Source organism: Musca domestica, unplaced genomic scaffold (assembly GCF_030504385.1).
Source record: "Musca domestica strain aabys unplaced genomic scaffold, Musca_domestica.polishedcontigs.V.1.1 6, whole genome shotgun sequence".
NCBI lineage: Eukaryota > Metazoa > Arthropoda > Insecta > Diptera > Muscidae > Musca > Musca domestica.
This window is the reverse complement of record NW_026712363.1, coordinates 25,901,368-25,918,112: the sequence shown is the minus strand read 5'-3', so window position 1 is coordinate 25,918,112 and position 16,745 is coordinate 25,901,368. Positions and strand designations below refer to the sequence as shown.

Sequence of the window (16,745 nt, the reverse complement as noted above, 5' to 3'; positions counted from 1 at the left end):
TGACATCTGTTACCATTCACCGAGAAGGTGAGAGAAAAAAAGAAGTAAAACGTATAACAACATTTACATCAGGCATAATAAAAGTTGACCTGGGGCTGGACAAGAATCCAGCCCCTGGAAAATGTATGTTTACATACGTACCATGCATGGTAGAAGAATATAGGTAGATGCGTCGACACAGCTGATGGGACAATGAACTGTAAAACCAATTTTGGAATTGAAAATGTTGAATGAAAAGTTAGCCTTTTTAGGCCTTTTTATCCTGACTAAAACAACATACATTTTTTCAGGGAGAACCCCGTACTTCCTGTAACATGGTGTCCTGAAGATTCCCAAATTGCCCTTTTTTCTTCGTAATTTCTAAACTTTGATTCGCGAGGCATGTATTGGACATACCGCAGCGGAAAAAGACCCAAGGATAAAAGAAAGCTCAATTATCTTCAAATTTCGTAGATCCCAATATTTCTACCTACAAAATAACGGATATAAAGAACGAATAGAATGGACCATTCCTGCTGTTGCCTTCCCAAAAATTTTGAATATAAATAAAAAATCGGATTGAACAATACATTTGATAAATCGGTCCACTCTTTCTGAAATTTATGTTCATCAAAATCCTTTTGACAATGAGATGTTGTCAAATGGCAATTTTGAAAAAAATGTTAATAATATGATTATAAGACATTACCTTCTTAATTCTTTCATGGTAGTACCCATTACGAACTTCAAATGCGAAATTTAAAACAATTCCAGCAAATAATGTAGCTAAATGCAGATAGTCGCATCGACACAGCTGCTGGGACAATGAAATGTCGTATGAAAAAAAAAACATTTAAAATCTACTTATTTTTGATAAAACATTTAAAAATTTTTTGACATATCAATGTTCTCAAGCGTTGATGCATCTACCTATATTTTTCTACCATGAGGTTAAACCAGAATAAAGCTCTATCGTAAACATGCCTTTAATGTGCAACAATATAGGCTTATATCTCAATTAGTTCCAAAGCTGTAGCTATATATACTTTGTTGGGTCTAACCATGGTACCATGAGTCTAACTTTAATATAACCTTCGCAGTATGGCTAACCATCTTCTTAAAATTATGTTCTATATATCCTTAAAATTTATTGCGTCATAAAAGGATTAAAATCGGTCCATATGTGGATTGTAATAAGCATTTTCACCATGCGTACGTCTAGTGTGAACCTTACGTACGTACGTCATCAATAACTGTCTATTCAGTTATTGTGTGTTATCAATGCACCTCTTCTTCTTATTTCCTTATAATTTTCCTATTTTCGCGGCTTTGTATTTAATTTTTAAGATTTTTATTTTGGAATTTAAAGGCAAACTTAACAGAATCGGATTGCACGTATTCTAATACTGCATTCACTTCACTGGATTCAGAAAAGATATAGATACATTTTACTCCAATTTGAAAGGTTAGAGTGTCAGGTTCACTTTATCATCCTCCACAATGTATAATTTTCGACTTCATTGGGAGTTTAGCTAAAATAACTTCATGATTTGTCATACATACTACATTACCTATATTGATTTGGATGATTCGAGTCTAATTCAGGTTTTTTTTTTCGCCGAGATATACAGGGATTAAAATAAAACATATTTTTGTATGCTTTTGGTTGTCTTCCTTTGCAGACCGATAAGATGGACAATAGCAATATCGATCAGTTGAAAACCTTGTATAATGCTTTGCAACAGAAAGTGCAACAACACAGCCAAGTGGCAGCCATGGAGCAAGAGCGAAAATTGGAGATAATGCAGCTACTGCATGATTTCAACGACGTCAAAGATGCAGCACAAATAGTTTTGGGAGCTTTGGCCAATTTGGAGTGTAAGACCATTAAGGAAATGCATTTAATATATAACTTACCACTCAATGAATAGGGAAATAATTTAAATATCTTTGTAATATTCCCTTAGTTTGCATTCCACAGACTCTAGAAAATACTCATCCCCTTTTAGATAGTTATAATTTCAGAATATATATTTTATTTAGTATATATCGTAATTTCTTTAAAATCTATAAATGAAAATATCCCTTCATTTAATCTTGAATATATAGCACTGAGCAAAGTTGTTTAAAAAAATAACAATAACATATGTTTGACCTATATTTCTAGAAGTTTTTTTGTTATTCTTTAGTTACATAAGATAATCAAAAATGCCAACATTGTACTTTGGGGCTGCCGCCGGCAACTGCTGAAACATTTGAATGACGAAAAAATTGTTTACATTTATTTGCTCCTCAATTTGAGGACTTCCTAGGGGCTAATTTCCACATACCGAGTAATGTATTATAATCATAAGGCGGCATCTCCAGCTCTGAAGAATACCCGGCAACGTTCATTGAATGCCTTGTATGAACGATCTTTTACAATGTCTTCCACATTCAATTCCGATTGTAAAACGCGCAACTATACGGGAAAATGAAAGCAATACATTAGAAGATTGCCCATGTCCGTGTGTTGAATATCTAGAAACCCACCTTTCTTTGTTCCGATTTGAATTTCTTATTGACATCAACATCATCCGGGTTAGCTTCACGCTGTTCCCGCAATGTTTTCAATGTATCAGCCGAGACCATAATGCAACCACGTATGGCCTCTTCACGTTGTTTGTGACCCACCTTCAGTTTGTCATATAAATCCCTGCATGTTTGTTCACTGTTTACTTGACCCTTGAAAGATTCAGTCGGCAGGGAAGTGTTCAATGTATAAATGATCTTATCGTCAATATCTCGCATTTTCTTCAGAGCTTCCTGAAAGTGTAAAATTTGTGGTCATTAAATTGAACACACACATGCGATTATGAGGAAATCTTCAGCACATACTTGGAAGCCGAGAAAATCTTGACAGGAATATGAAATAGCCATATTTCGCGGTGAAAAATCTAATTTATTTATTTTTTAATAAAAAAAGTGTTACAAAATCCCAATGCAATGCAAGTGACAGAAGGCGAAAAACACCGACTGAAATGTCAAATTGGAATAACATAACCTAATTTGTGGCAGGGTTGTATTTTCTTACCGTGTGTTTTTCGTACACTCAGCGAAAAACGTGGGAAGTATTTTAATATGAATTGGAGATGAATCAAAAATGGAAAATAGATACAGGGTGAAATGAAAAATCTGCAACAAACTTCAGACTACTGTCAGTGACAGCTGATTATATTGTTTACAAGCGTACAAAAGAATAAATCTTTTGTGTCTCGTACCATCGCTCGTTACCGTGGTACTGGTAGCGTAGCCCGACGTTAAGGAAGTGGACGGAAGAAAACAGCAACATCAGCAGAAATGGTTCGAAAAGTAAGGAAGCGACTTGATCGAAACCCGCGTCGCAGGAAAAATTGGCTCATGTACTGAACATATCGCAGATATTGAAAAAATGAGCTCGGGGTAAGTGAAATTCGAAAGTGCAGTGCGCAACAGAAAGAAAATAGACTCAAAAGAGCTAAAGAGTTGCTTCGCTTGGCCGAACGTGAACGTGAACCACCAAATTTGGTTTTCTCCGATGAGAAAACATTCGTTGTCCAGCAGTTTGTAAACAAACAAAATCATCGTGTTTACTTGCCAAAGAGGTCAGCTGAAAATTTGCACCTTCGGTTGGCCACCAGAACTCAAGCGCCGACCATGGTGATAGTGTAGGCCGCCATAACAGCCGATGGTCGCTCTCCGTTCGTATTAATCGACCGTGGGATCAGAATAAATGCCGTATATTATCTCGAAAATATTCTGGTGGGTGTATTAAAGCCTTGGGCACGCAAACATTTTGACCGCAGACCTTGGAGATTCCAACAGGACTCAGCACCATCGCACTCAGCACGCGCCATCCAAAAATGGTTACAAAATGTGGTTCCTCGCTTCATTTCCAGAGCAAATGGCCGGATCCCAATCCGTTGGACTATTGTTTTTGGAGTATTTTGGAAAGCAAGGTTGGCACTAAAAAATACCAAATTTAACGATTTAAATTCCGTTTGAAGGCCATAATTCGTGCCAAATGTGACCAATTCGAACAAATCTAAACTTATTCTAAATTTGATGCTATTTCCGAAGTTTTTGCTTTCATTCAATAAAATTTAAAAAAAAAGTAAAAATTATGGCGTTTGACTTTGTTTTTATCTCACCCTGTATATCTTCGGATTTGCCTTTTATTGGGCACCAAACGTGTAATATTAGCCCAAATAGAATGGAATTTGGCACTTACCGCCAAATTGAGTATAGAGACACGTGTGACAAATTTGAAAATCGGTTCATATATAGCTATAGCTCCCATGTATATTTTTCATCCGATTTGTGTTTTTGTCCTCCACAGACGTAATATGCATTCCTTAACAACGATATTCGGGGAAATATATCGAATACAGCACAGAAATACCTTACCAAAATTTTATCGAGATCGTCAGATTTAGATATAGCTCCCATACATATATCATCGTCCGATTTGCTTTTAATTGTACACCAAACGTGTAATATTAGCCCAAATGGGATGGAATTTGTTACTTACCACCAAATTGAGCATAGAAACAAGTATGCCAAATTTGGTGAAAATCGGTTCAGATATAACTATAGCTGCCATGAATATTTTGTTTACTAAATGCTTAACTTCTTGGGGAATGTTTTTTTTTTTATAATTTTTGATTAAAAATGCAGGTTATAAATTTCTTTTTTTCAAAATAAGCTTGACATTTGTTTTTTATTTAATATTAAAGCATTATGTTTTATATTTAATATTTTATATAATTACTATTCAAAAAAATGGTGTTGAATTTGTTTTCCGTTTTACGAAACATTTATGCAAATAAATATCAATAATTTTGTTTAGTATATTAGTATAATTTTATATTGCAAAATAAATTTCCAAAGCTTTTTCTTATTTTTTCTCTCTTTCTTATTTTCTCTCTCAGGCATTGCAACTCTTCGTCTTCCTTATCATCAGAACTTGACTTAAAACAAATATTTACAACAAAATGGGGGGGAAAAATAACAAAACAATAATATATATTTTTTTAATATTGCAGTAGCACTATTGAATATATATAAAAAAAAACAATTTTTTTAACATAAAGAAAAACAAAAATATAACACCTAATCATCAAAATACATGTGGAAAGTTATTAAAAGGAAACATACATAAACATGAACAGAAGCCAAATGGGGGTAGAGGAGAGGAGAGAAGTGTTTGGGAAAACAAACAAAAAATAAAGAACCTAAAATTCGACTATTATAATTTATTTTATAACATTAGTTTAAAATATAAATTTAAGACATAAATTATGTATGAATTGTATTGTGTCTAAATTATTATTTAAAAAAAATATCACGCGCACTACGCACGCACACACAGCAGCAAACAGACGCCCTCGTGTTTCCTTTCCAATTTCATCATTCACGAAATATAAGAATATACACATATATATTTAGAAAACAAAAAATAATAATAATAATATTATAATAAAAGTACATATAGCTAGAAATTATATAATAATCACAATAATTGTTTAACGCTCGGCGTGTGTATAGTGGTTCCCAATATTATTTCTCATTCTCTTTGTTTTTCTCATTCTTTCTCTGTTGTTTTCTTTAGGATATTGTACACATTTTCTTCAGATCATTTTCCGTTTCGTCATTGTCTTCGTTGCCCAAGACACCACTTGGCAGTGTCTTGCCCTCAATATTTGGCAAATACGGTTCATAGTCTAGGCCTTTGCGTTCGTAGAAAAGTAAATAGGCTGAACTAGGATCAATATTGGGTGGATTGGATATTTCACGGCACGAACTGTCATTGTAGCAGTACCAGGAGCCATTTGGATTGGCGGCATAGGAGACATAATGGCCACCGTTCAGCATGCCGGAATGCGACTAGGAAAAAAGAAAAAAAACACAGAAAAAGGTTAAATAACAATTTTTTGGTAAATAACTTCATGTCTATGGTCTAGAAAGTACTCAAAGAAATAATCCCAAACTTTTAACGTCTATCACCCTAACATTTCCCCAAAAAAACAGCACGTCTAGCAATCTTACGATCCATTAAAAGTATTCTTGAAAATATAGAGGTCTTAGAGTTCTATACCAAGTATTTAAACATTATCCAGGTTTTGTTGTCTAAAGAGCCCTAAAAATCGCTCTAATATTTCCCTGAATACACTCTTAGAAACTTCACGTCTAGCAATCCTACGATCCATTAAAAGTATTCTTGAAAACATAGAGGTCTTAGGGTGCTATACCAAGTATTTAAAAATTATCCAGGTCTTGTTGTCTAAAGAACTCTAAAAATTTTAACGTGTATCGCTCTAATATTTCCCTGAAAACACTCTTAAAAAATTCATGTCTAGCAAACTTACGATCCATTAAAAATATTCTTGGAAACTTAGAGGTCTATGGGTTTTTTTTTTTTTTTTTTCGAACGTTCCCACTCCTCACATTCCCACCCCTGCCGACCGAGGGGGCGACCTCCCTTTACGGAGGGATCGCGTACACATCATGATCCGCATCATAATGGGAATTCAGTAGGAAATTTAAAACCAGCTACAGAATTTAATTCATCAGCTAGTTTGTCAAATAATAAAACATGTATGTTAATTGTTTAAAAATAAAATTATTCTAGATTTAATAACTTCTAAACTCATACCAAAATCTACATTACAGTACACAGAATTAAAGTCAACACACATTTTACTAAGAGGTTCGCCCATTGAATAATTCGTGCGGTGAAAATCAGTATATAATAATTGGTAGTATCTACTAGATCTAAACGGAACATTAATTCTAATAGATGAAATCAGAAAATCTGAGGGTATATTACCATTTAATATTTTTAGTACAAACATGGAGTTCAACATAATACGTCTGCTTTTAAGTGTAGGCAATCTAATTAATTTTAGCCTGCTAGCATAAGAAGGCAAAACAAAATCACTATTCCAATGTAAACCTCGTAAGGCAAATAGCAGAAATTGTTTTTGCACGGATTCTATTTTATCTGAATATATTGCATATTGAGGATCCCATACAACAGAACCGTATTCCAATATAGGTCTAACAAGAGACGTAAATAACTGTTTTGTTATATATGGATCAGAAAATTCTTTGGTCCACCGTTTAACAAAACCTAAAACACCATTTGCTTTATTTACCATTGTTATTACATGGCTATTAAAATTTTGAATCCATCAAGAGGCCAAGATCAACAAATGAATCTACAGTTGATAATGAATGACCGTCAATATTATATTTTAATATCAGAGAAGAAGATCTGGAGAAGCACATATGCTTACATTTGCTTAAATTTAACTCCATACAATTTAACTTGCACCATTTAAAAAGGCTATCTAAATCGTTTTGAAGTAAACTGGCTCGTTTATTACAATTATGGGAAATGAATAATTTAACATCATCTGCGTACATTAACAATTTCGAGTAATTTATGGAATTAGGTGAATCGTTGATAAATAAAAGAAAGAGGACCGGTCCAAGGTGACTTCCTTGCGGAACACCCGATGGAACGTTAATCGTTTTGGATAGATACCCTTCAAACAAAACTAGTTGTGATCTATTTTGTAAGTAAGATGATATCCATTTGACTAAGTTTGTGTTGAAACCCATATAATTTAATTTATATATTAGGAGTTCATGGTTAACCCTATCAAAAGCTTTACTAAAATCGGTATAAATTGTATCAGTTTGTTTACGCTGAACAAATCCTTTTATTACTGTTGACGTAAATTCTATAAGATTTGTTGTAGTTGAAAGACCACTACGAAAACCATGCTGATATGGACTCAATATAGATTTAATTTTCTGTGAAATTACTGCAGTAATTAATTTTTCAAACAATTTTGGTATGGCACTTAATTTTGCAATTCCTCTATAATTTGACACATTAGTAAGACTACCAGACTTATGTAAAGGTATAATATAAGATTTTTTCCAAAAAGTAGGAAAATGACCAAATTTAAGTGAATAATTAAACAATATAGTTAACGGAAGTGCTAATGTTTCTGAACAATATTTAAGAATTATATTAGGTATGCCATCCGGTCCTGGACATTTAATCGATTTTAAACTACGCAGACTATTGGATACATCATGACGTTGTAGAAAAGGCATACAAATTTGATCAGCCTGTGATAACTTATAAGGATACGAGTCTTTAATTTGGCAAGATGTACTGGAATAGGTTGTGGCAAAAAAAATCTGCGAAACATTCAGCAATATCTGTGCCTGTGACAAATTCTTTATTGTTATATTTCAATACTGAGGGCTTTGAGGAAACTTTTCGTTTTAGATTAACAAAATCATAAAAAGATTTAGGATTGGATTTAACATTATTTTTAATCTTGTCTAGGTAAAGATTGTACAATCTACGAGACTCTAAAGTATATTTAGATCTAGCAACAGAGTAATTAGTGTAGTCTATTGTTAAGCCTGATTTTTTTTATTTACGAAAAAGCTTATTTTTAGAATTTTTTAAACTTGATAACTCAGGGGTTATCCATGGATGTTTATTTGAATTTTTAACTCTAGTGGTTGGAACACATTCCAGTTTAAATCTATTTAAAATATCATAAAATTTATCAATTACATATTCTAAATCTGTATGGCTGTTACACAGGCACACAGAAGCCCAATTTATGGAGGAAATGAGGGTATTAAGTTTTCGAAAATTAGTTTTTTTGTAATTAAGGACTGTTTTAAATGAGTCGGACTGACTTTCTTCAATTACATAACTGTGAGTCATGGAGATATATAAAGTTGGATGGTATATATCTTCAGGAGTGCATATTGGAGGAATTCTGAATATATCAAAATGCTGTGTTATATTTACAAACGCCAAATCAAGAATTTTTCCGTGGGAATTTTTTACACTGTTTATTTGATAAAGATTTAAGTCACACAAACTATTTACAACATCAAATGTATACTGGGTACTGTTCATTTCAGATTGCAAAGGAATCAAAGCTTCAGAATCTGGCATTGGAAGCCATTTAATGGAGGGCATATTAAAATCACCAAGGATCAGAATGCGATCGGAATCTTTCATTTTTTAAGTAATTAAATTTATTTCTGATAAATGCTGATTATAAATGTCAAGTGAAGATGAGGGGGGAATATAAGAGCAAGTTACAAACAATTTAGATTTGCCCAATTCAATGGAAACACAAACAAATTCTATATCAAGAAAATCATTTAGATCAATTAAATTAGTGGTATATTTGGTATCAACTGCAATAAGGACGCCACCACCTTTTTTACAAACACGATCTTTTCTAAATATTTGATATTTTGAACATAAAATTTCACTATTTAATATAGATGTTTTTAACCAAGTTTCGGAGAAAGTCAATACATTATAATTGAAACCAATGCTATCAGTATATAAACTGGTTAATTTTGTATTAAGCCCCCTTACATTCTGATAGCAGATTGAAAATGAGTAATTTAGTTTTTTGGCACCGAGTCCGGTCTAAGAGGCAAATGAGCTAAATTATCGGATCTCTCCACAAATTCTTTAATAAATGCCCTAGCAGGCCAAAATTCTTTTAAAATCAACTGTACAAAAATATTGTCAGGCACAACGATTTTGAAAGAAGATCTATTTTCAGAAAATGCAGATCGGAGCTTATAACATCTCAAAAAGTAATCTCCCTCAATTTTTGATTTTATATAATAGTTTATGTCATCGGCCGTTGTTTCTGGTGCAAACCTTGTTGCAAATATCATTTTCATGGCGGGGGCCATGGATAATGATCTTTGGACAGGTTGAGTTTTGCCAGTAGCAGTCTCGGGACGATCACTAGTGATAAGTGAAGGAAATGATAATTCCTGTATGTCACGAGTAGATTGTGAGGTTTTCTTAGAAACCTCACTATCAATATTCATAACATCAGGATTAATTACCCCTTTACCTATACCGCTGTTATCTACCGGAACTGGGTGTGTAATAACACTGGCATACGACTGTTCACGTCCAGTCTCAGTTGTATCAGTGATATTAACTGAGACCGGTTGTGGAACAGTGTTCTCAACAGAAACTATTGCTTTGCGACTAGGCATTCCCTTAGTTGGTGCCTTTTTCGCAGCCCTTTTGCGTTTCTGTCCAGAAACTGACGGTGACGACACAAACTCATCTAACTCTTGGTATTTCTCAAACAATGTAGAGAAATTCTCAAATCGGAGTGATAATGAGGAAAAATCTTTTTTCATCGATGTCAATTCCGACTGCAAATCCTTTACAAAATTATAAAAGTCTGCAGAGAGTTTCCTGCATTGCACACAACACCAACGAACACCAACATTATTTCTAATTGTGTCTACTACTTTTGCATTAATCCTAGCACATTTTGCATGCCATTGATTAAGACAAAACCAACAGGTAACACACAATTCATCTTCTGCAACAATATTACACAATTCAAAAGGGCACGACATTTTCTTTATTTTAATTATATCTATTTCTTTTTTAATACACAAGTTCCAAATATTTATTTAAGATTAGATCTGTAGCTGGAATTTTTGTTATTTATATTTATTCTTTTTTATTTTTTTTTTTTAAATGTTGGCAACTCTTTTGAGATGACAAACAAAACAAGACGATAATGTTACAACAACTAATTAGCTAATGTAACAAAAGAAAGAGGATAAAAGGAAAATGTAAAACTACACAATTTTAAAATTGATATAACTTTAAAACACAAAACAAGATTTTAAAACACTACACCAATTATCACTTTGAGTTACAAATCACTATTGAACACTTTTAAACACTTTTTTACCAGATTAATTAATTTAATAACGCAATAACTACTAACTTTTTTTCAAAGGCACGGAGCACCACAATTTTTTGAACTAATCACAACAGGGTTGCCAATAATACACAAAGTATTTAAAAATTATCCACATCTAAAGGAATTATTCTCAAAACAATAAGCGATCGAAAGGTCTTTTAAGAACTGTTCCAAAAATTTTCACTTTTAGAGATCTAAATGTCCATAAAAATCTAATTTAAACCAGAAAAGAAACTCTGAAAGTCGGGAGGCCGACTTTATGATACCCTTCACCCCTTTACATATTTAGTAGAGTTTCATATAAAAAATAAAAAAATATAACAAATCGGATGAAAATATACATATCTGGACCGATTTTCTTTTCAAATTTGACATACTTGTTTCAATGCTCAATTTCAATGCTCCATCCCATTTGGGATAATATTACACGTTTGGGGTACAATAAAATACAAATGAAGTTATATATGGGAGTTATATCCAAATCTGAACCGATTTCGATACAATTTAGGAAAGGTAATTCTTTGATGTATTTGATATGTTTCCACGAATATCGTTGTTGCTGAGTGCATATTACGGCTTCGGAGTACAAAAATTTCAAATCGGATGAACAATATATATGGGGATCTATAGCTATATCTGAACCGATTTTGATCAAATTTGGCGTACTTATTTCCAGGCTTAACTTTGTCGTATATGCAAAATTCCATACTAATTTGGCTGATATTGCACGTTTAGTGCACAATAAAAGGCAAATCGGTCGAAGATATATATGAGAGATATATCCAAATCTGAACCGATCTTGACAAAATTGTATGCACTTATTTCTGAGCTGTATCTGATATCTGGTACCAAAGGTCATTGTTGTGGGGTGCATATTACACATGTGAAGGACCTAAACGGATGAAACATTGTATATATAGGAAGAATTTGATCTACTTGCTTCTAGACTGAATTCGGTCGGATGTGCCAAAATTTAGGTAATTTGGAATGATATTGGCCATTTGGTGCACAATTAATCCGAAATCGGTTGAAGATATATATGGGAGCTATATCTAAATTTTGACCGATTATCTCAAATTTCAATAGGATGCGTTCTTGGGTCAAACAAATGACTTGAGCAAATGTTCATCTGGATCGGGCAATAAATGCGACCTGTACTTTGTTTACAAAAATACATGGACGGACAGACGGACGGGCATGCATAAATCAACTTAGCATGTGACTCTATGCAGATTATCAAAAGGAACTATGGGCCTATCTCGTTTCCTTTTGCCCGTTTTAAACAAAGGGTATAAAAACTCCAAGTTCATAGGAACCTCAAAAATATTTTCCAAACGTACCACGTTTAGTGTTCAGAAGGTCCATTAAAATTTAATCTTTAAAACTCAAACTTAAGGGATCCAGACGTTTCTCAAAACTATACATGTTTAGTGGTCGAAAGGCCTCTTAATATTATTCGAAAAATCTCCACGTTTGGAGGTCTAAATGTCCGTCAGAATTTAATCTTTAAAACTCCAAGTTTAAAGGTACCTAAAAAATATTCTCAAAACAATAGACGTTTAGTGGTTGAAAGACCCCCCAAACATATTCTCAAACAATTAACGTTTAGTGGTTGAAAGGTTCCGAAGCAGTTGGCCAATATTAACCATTTCGTATCTGGCCTAGGACTGATATAAATATTACAACGTGCCAGATTTTGACTATATCGACTACTACCTATACTTCATATGAGATATGTGCAAATTTTTTGAAAAAGTCGAAAATTGCGTGGGGTTTAGTTCATTCATTTTAGTTCAATCGACTTTAAGTTCCTCAAAAACTATATCCAAAAACTTCTCGTATTTCTAGACCCCTATAAGTCCTTAAAATTATTCTTTAGCCTAGCCGACAAAGGAAATTCCAAACTTTTTACTTCTCCCAAAAAAAAAAAAAAAAAACTCACCACAACCGCATACAGCTTATATTTCGGATCGAATGGATCGTCGCCTTTTTTCAATTTATGCTGGTGGAAATCTTCAAAGGCCCCATCAACAATGGGCGTTTTGGTGAGGCTGGTCGAAATTAGACGTTTTCGTCGCGTCATTGTACGATCATCGCCGGCCTTACGCAATATGGCAGCATTGTCTAGCATTTTATCCGAAGATTCCTCCTCCTCTTCGTCATAGTCATCAGCCAGAGTCGTCGTTGCGTTAGTTGCACCAACACCAGCCACACCATTAACCTGGCAACATTTGCTATCGATAATATTACAACAGGCATCGAGAATTTGTTCTTTATTTGGGGTCGCAGCTACAGCTACAGCTGCTGCTGCTGGCTGCTGTTGTTGTAGATTTAATATATTATTGACTTTTTCGTTAAGCGCTAGTTGAGCCTCTCTTGTAAGACCATTAAGGGGTTTGTTATTGGTGTCAGCTGCAGCAGCAGAAGCATTGTTGCCATTATTTAGCGCGGCAATGTTTGCTGGGATACCTGTGGGAGGGCTCTTGGTGGTGGTCTCATTTTGGCTTTTTGCTTTACTTAAATTATTTTCGTCCTTCACCTCATTCACTTCCTTTTGTTGTTGTTGTAGTTTTGTAATATCACTTGTTGTTATTGCTTCATTGTTTTCATTAATACCATTTAGGGTTTTGGAAATTTCATTCATTTCGAGTAGTTCCTTGTGCCTTAGAATTGTCTCCTGTGGCACCGCCGCCAAATAGGGTGTCGGATCGAAATCATCCAAGGGAAAATGAACCACCTTTTGTGATTTCACCCATTTGTTGTTGACACAGTTGAAACGCTTCAAGTGGATGATCTGAAAGGAGAGAAAAAAATGAATAAAGAAGAATCAAGTGAAATAGCTGTAAGTTCGACCGGGCCGAACTTTTCAAAAAAAAAAAAAAAAAAAACAATATGGCTGTTGGAGCGCTTTTGGCTAGAGAGGGTATATATCATTTGATACGGCCAAAACGTACCTCATCGAAATTACGGTTTTAGACCCTAGGTCTCTTTGGACCAAATCCGTTTCAGGACATTTGGAGTCAATCTAGCGATGTCCGTCCGTCCGTCTGTCAGTGTCTCTGGCTGACTGGTGCGCAGATTACTCTCGTAGGGAGTATCCGATTTGATCCGAACTTGTTCGGTCGACGGTCCACTCCTTCTGGTACCTCCCCCACAAAATTTCATCATTTTCAAAGAAAATAAATTACTGCACAGAAGAAGAAAGGCAAGTTCGATTTTGCTCAAGCTTCGCAAATCCTAATATTTGCATCAGTGCTAGGTCAAGTGCGAAAATGGACAATATTGGTCAACTCCATCCAGTACCTCCCCCACAAAGGGTCAGAATTTGGAATAATTATAACTCTTATAAAACGCGATGTAGGTCTCCCAATTGTCTTTAAATAACACACATCTCAATATTTTTATTAACACAAGGTCAGGTGTGAAGATGAAATATATCGGTCCACTCCTTCTGGTACCTCCCCCACAAAGGGTCAAACTTTTTGAATAACCATGATGCTCATAAAAAGCGAAATTAACATCCGATTCCATTCAGGCTTGGTACAGCTCAATATTTCCATTAACAAAAGATATGTTATAAAGATGGTAGAGATCGGAGCATTCTTTCTGGTACCTCCTCCACAAAGGGTCAAAGTTTTGAATAGCCGAAACGATCATAAAATCCAAAATAAACATCCGGTTCTCTTCAAATTACACACGTCACAATATTTGTATCAACCCAAGGTCTGGTGTGAAGATGAACAATATCGGTCCACTCCTTTGGTATCTCCTCCACAGAAGGTCAACATTTTGAGTACTTCATAAAACGCGAAATTAACTTTCGATTCCATTCAGACTTGGCACATCTCAATATTTCTATCAACACAAGATTTGTTATAAAAATGGTAGCGATCGGAACATTTCTTCTCGTACCTCCCCCACAAAGGTTCAAGGTTTTGAATAACCGAAACGATCATAGCCCCCACATAAGGTTATTTTTCTCATTCAACTCCCACTTATTTCGCACTAAACACACATTTCTTTCTTTCTTGTAAGTTATGAAACTATGACTTATGATTTGAAGATATTAAACCTTTAAGACCCATGGTGTCAGTTTGCGGAATTATCATTTTAATATAGACCCCAACACTCTTACTTACCAAAATTGGTGGCAGTTTCCAGATTTGTAACTTTTTAGTGGCTGGTTTTTTGCCTTTGCAATGGCTACAGTGATACCATTCCTCGAGCTTTTCTTCCGAGGTAAAGGCCCGCAGGCAATGATTCAGATCGACCGGTTCGATTTGTTCTTTGCGACATATCTCCACAGATTCATGGTCTACCCAAAGCTGGGAGGACATATATAAAAAGAAACAAACATTTCAGATCAATTACGGATTAAGAAATGTTCACAACTTACCCTCTCCAGTGTACATTGATAACGTAAATGCAGGGCCGTTGGATCCCAATCGATGGCAATTATGTATTTATTATCATAGTTTCGACTCAAAATCATCGATTGCTGCGATTGCAATGAATCACGATCTGATGATGTGGAATTTAAGGGTTTGCGATTATCCAAAGTACCGACAACCATGGAATTATTTGCAGATTTTGGCATCATTTTTGGAGTTGAAGTGTTACCTGCAAAAAAAAAAAAAAAAAAAATGATGGTGAATGGTGGAAACCAGAAAAGGGAATTTCGAATGACTTACTTGTATCAAAACTATTATTAAATAATGAACTTTGGAATACATATTCATTGTTGCAGGGTATTTCACAGCCACGGCAAAAATTTGACCAGGGACATAAGGCGCATGTTAGACCATCGCTTTTTACGGCACGCAGCGAAAAGGGGAAATCATAACCCAAGCTGTCATCACTGAGGGGGAAAGAAGGGAGTTGTTATTTTTTCTTTTTCTTTTTCTTTTTTAAAATCCAAACATTTAAAATTATAATTTGAAAATTCTATTAGTAATTGGAAACATTTAATTCAAAACCCATAAAATCCACACGAAACTCAAAATCTTTTATTTGTAATTCGAAATTTTTTCAAACAGATCTTGTGTTAGCAAAAATTATTCAAATGATTTAGCATTCTTTCAGCCTTTTGTTTTTAAAAATCTTGAACCCTATGTGGGGGAGGTACAAGAAGAAATGGTCCGATCTCTACTATCTTATAGCAGATCTTGTGTTGATAGAAATATCGAGAGGTTCCAAGTCTGAATGGAATCGGATGTTAATTTCGTGTTTTATGAGCCTCATGAATATTCAATATTTTGACTCTTTGTGGAGGAGGTGCCAGAAGGAGTGGACCGATACATCCCATCGTCAGATCTTGTATTAGCAGAAATAATGCTCATTTCGGATTTTATGATCGTTTTTGTTATTCAAAACTTTGACCCTTTTGTGGAGGAGGTACCAGATGGAAATGTTGGACCTCTACCATTTTTTAACAGATCTTGTGTTGATAGAAATATTGAGAGGTCCCAAGTCTGAATGGAATCGGATGGTAAATTCGTGTTTTATGAGCTTCATGAATATTCAAAATGTTTACCCTTTGTGGGGGAGGTACCCGAAGGAGTGGCCCGATATATCCCATCTTCACATCAGATCTTGTGTTAGTAGAAATAATTGGATGTGTTATTTCACACATGAGGAGAACCGGATGCTTTTTTTGGATTTTACGATCTTTTTTATTATTCAAAACTTTAAGACTTTGTGGGGGAGGTACCACAGGGAATTGTCCGATCTCTACCATCTTCATAGCAGATCTTGTGTTGATGGAAATATCGAGATGTACTAAGTCTGAATATAATCGGATGTTCATTTTGCCTTTAATGAGCTACATGGATACTTAAAATTTTGAACCTTTGTGGGGGAGGTACCAGAAGCAGTGGACCGATATTGCCCATCTTCACCCTAGACCTTGGGTTAGTAAAAATATTGTGATGTGTGTAATTT

At 34.6% G+C, this 16,745-nt stretch overlaps 3 protein-coding genes across 3 annotated transcripts in view; 1 reads left to right on the top strand and 2 right to left on the bottom strand.

Annotated features, from left to right (window-relative positions):
- Positions 1-1,450: 1,450 nt before the first annotated feature.
- On the top strand, positions 1,451-1,918 carry LOC101888128 (uncharacterized). The gene is made up of 2 exons (XM_005182422.4): positions 1,451-1,584; positions 1,662-1,918. Exons 1-2 carry the CDS (start codon positions 1,525-1,527, stop codon positions 1,908-1,910), a joined length of 309 nt encoding a protein of 102 aa, XP_005182479.2. The 5' UTR covers positions 1,451-1,524; the 3' UTR covers positions 1,911-1,918.
- A 64-nt stretch (positions 1,919-1,982) lies between these two features.
- LOC131805758 (protein MIX23-like) lies at positions 1,983-3,014 on the bottom strand. The gene is made up of 3 exons (XM_059129328.1): positions 2,857-3,014; positions 2,512-2,784; positions 1,983-2,440 (listed from the first exon to the last, which is right to left on the bottom strand). Exons 1-3 carry the CDS (start codon positions 2,896-2,898, stop codon positions 2,327-2,329), a joined length of 429 nt encoding a protein of 142 aa, XP_058985311.1. The 5' UTR covers positions 2,899-3,014; the 3' UTR covers positions 1,983-2,326.
- Positions 3,015-4,682: 1,668 nt separating this feature from the next.
- Positions 4,683-16,745, bottom strand: part of LOC131805756 (ubiquitin carboxyl-terminal hydrolase 32-like) — a 36,838-nt gene continuing 24,775 nt past the window's right edge. Inside the window, 5 exon segments of the mRNA XM_059129327.1 lie at positions 4,683-5,883; positions 12,748-13,599; positions 14,945-15,130; positions 15,202-15,425; positions 15,497-15,663. Of these exon segments, the coding sequence (XP_058985310.1) occupies positions 5,605-5,883; positions 12,748-13,599; positions 14,945-15,130; positions 15,202-15,425; positions 15,497-15,663 (1,708 nt within the window). The 3' untranslated portion in view covers positions 4,683-5,604.

What these genes read in the sequence shown, in the direction of transcription:
- LOC101888128 (XM_005182422.4), top strand. Translation starts at nt 1,525, where the DNA reads ATGATTTGTCATACATACTACATTACCTATATTGATTTGGATGATTCG. An exon ending in ATGATTCGAGTCTAATTCAG is followed by an intron (nt 1,585 to 1,661) that starts GTTTTTTTTTTC and finishes CTTCCTTTGCAG; the next exon opens with ACCGATAAGATGGACAATAG.
- LOC131805758 (XM_059129328.1), bottom strand. Translation starts at nt 2,898, where the DNA reads ATGGCTATTTCATATTCCTGTCAAGATTTTCTCGGCTTCCAA. An exon ending in AAGATTTTCTCGGCTTCCAA is followed by an intron (nt 2,785 to 2,856) that starts GTATGTGCTGAA and finishes TTACACTTTCAG; the next exon opens with GAAGCTCTGAAGAAAATGCG. An exon ending in TCAAATCGGAACAAAGAAAG is followed by an intron (nt 2,441 to 2,511) that starts GTGGGTTTCTAG and finishes TTTCCCGTATAG; the next exon opens with TTGCGCGTTTTACAATCGGA.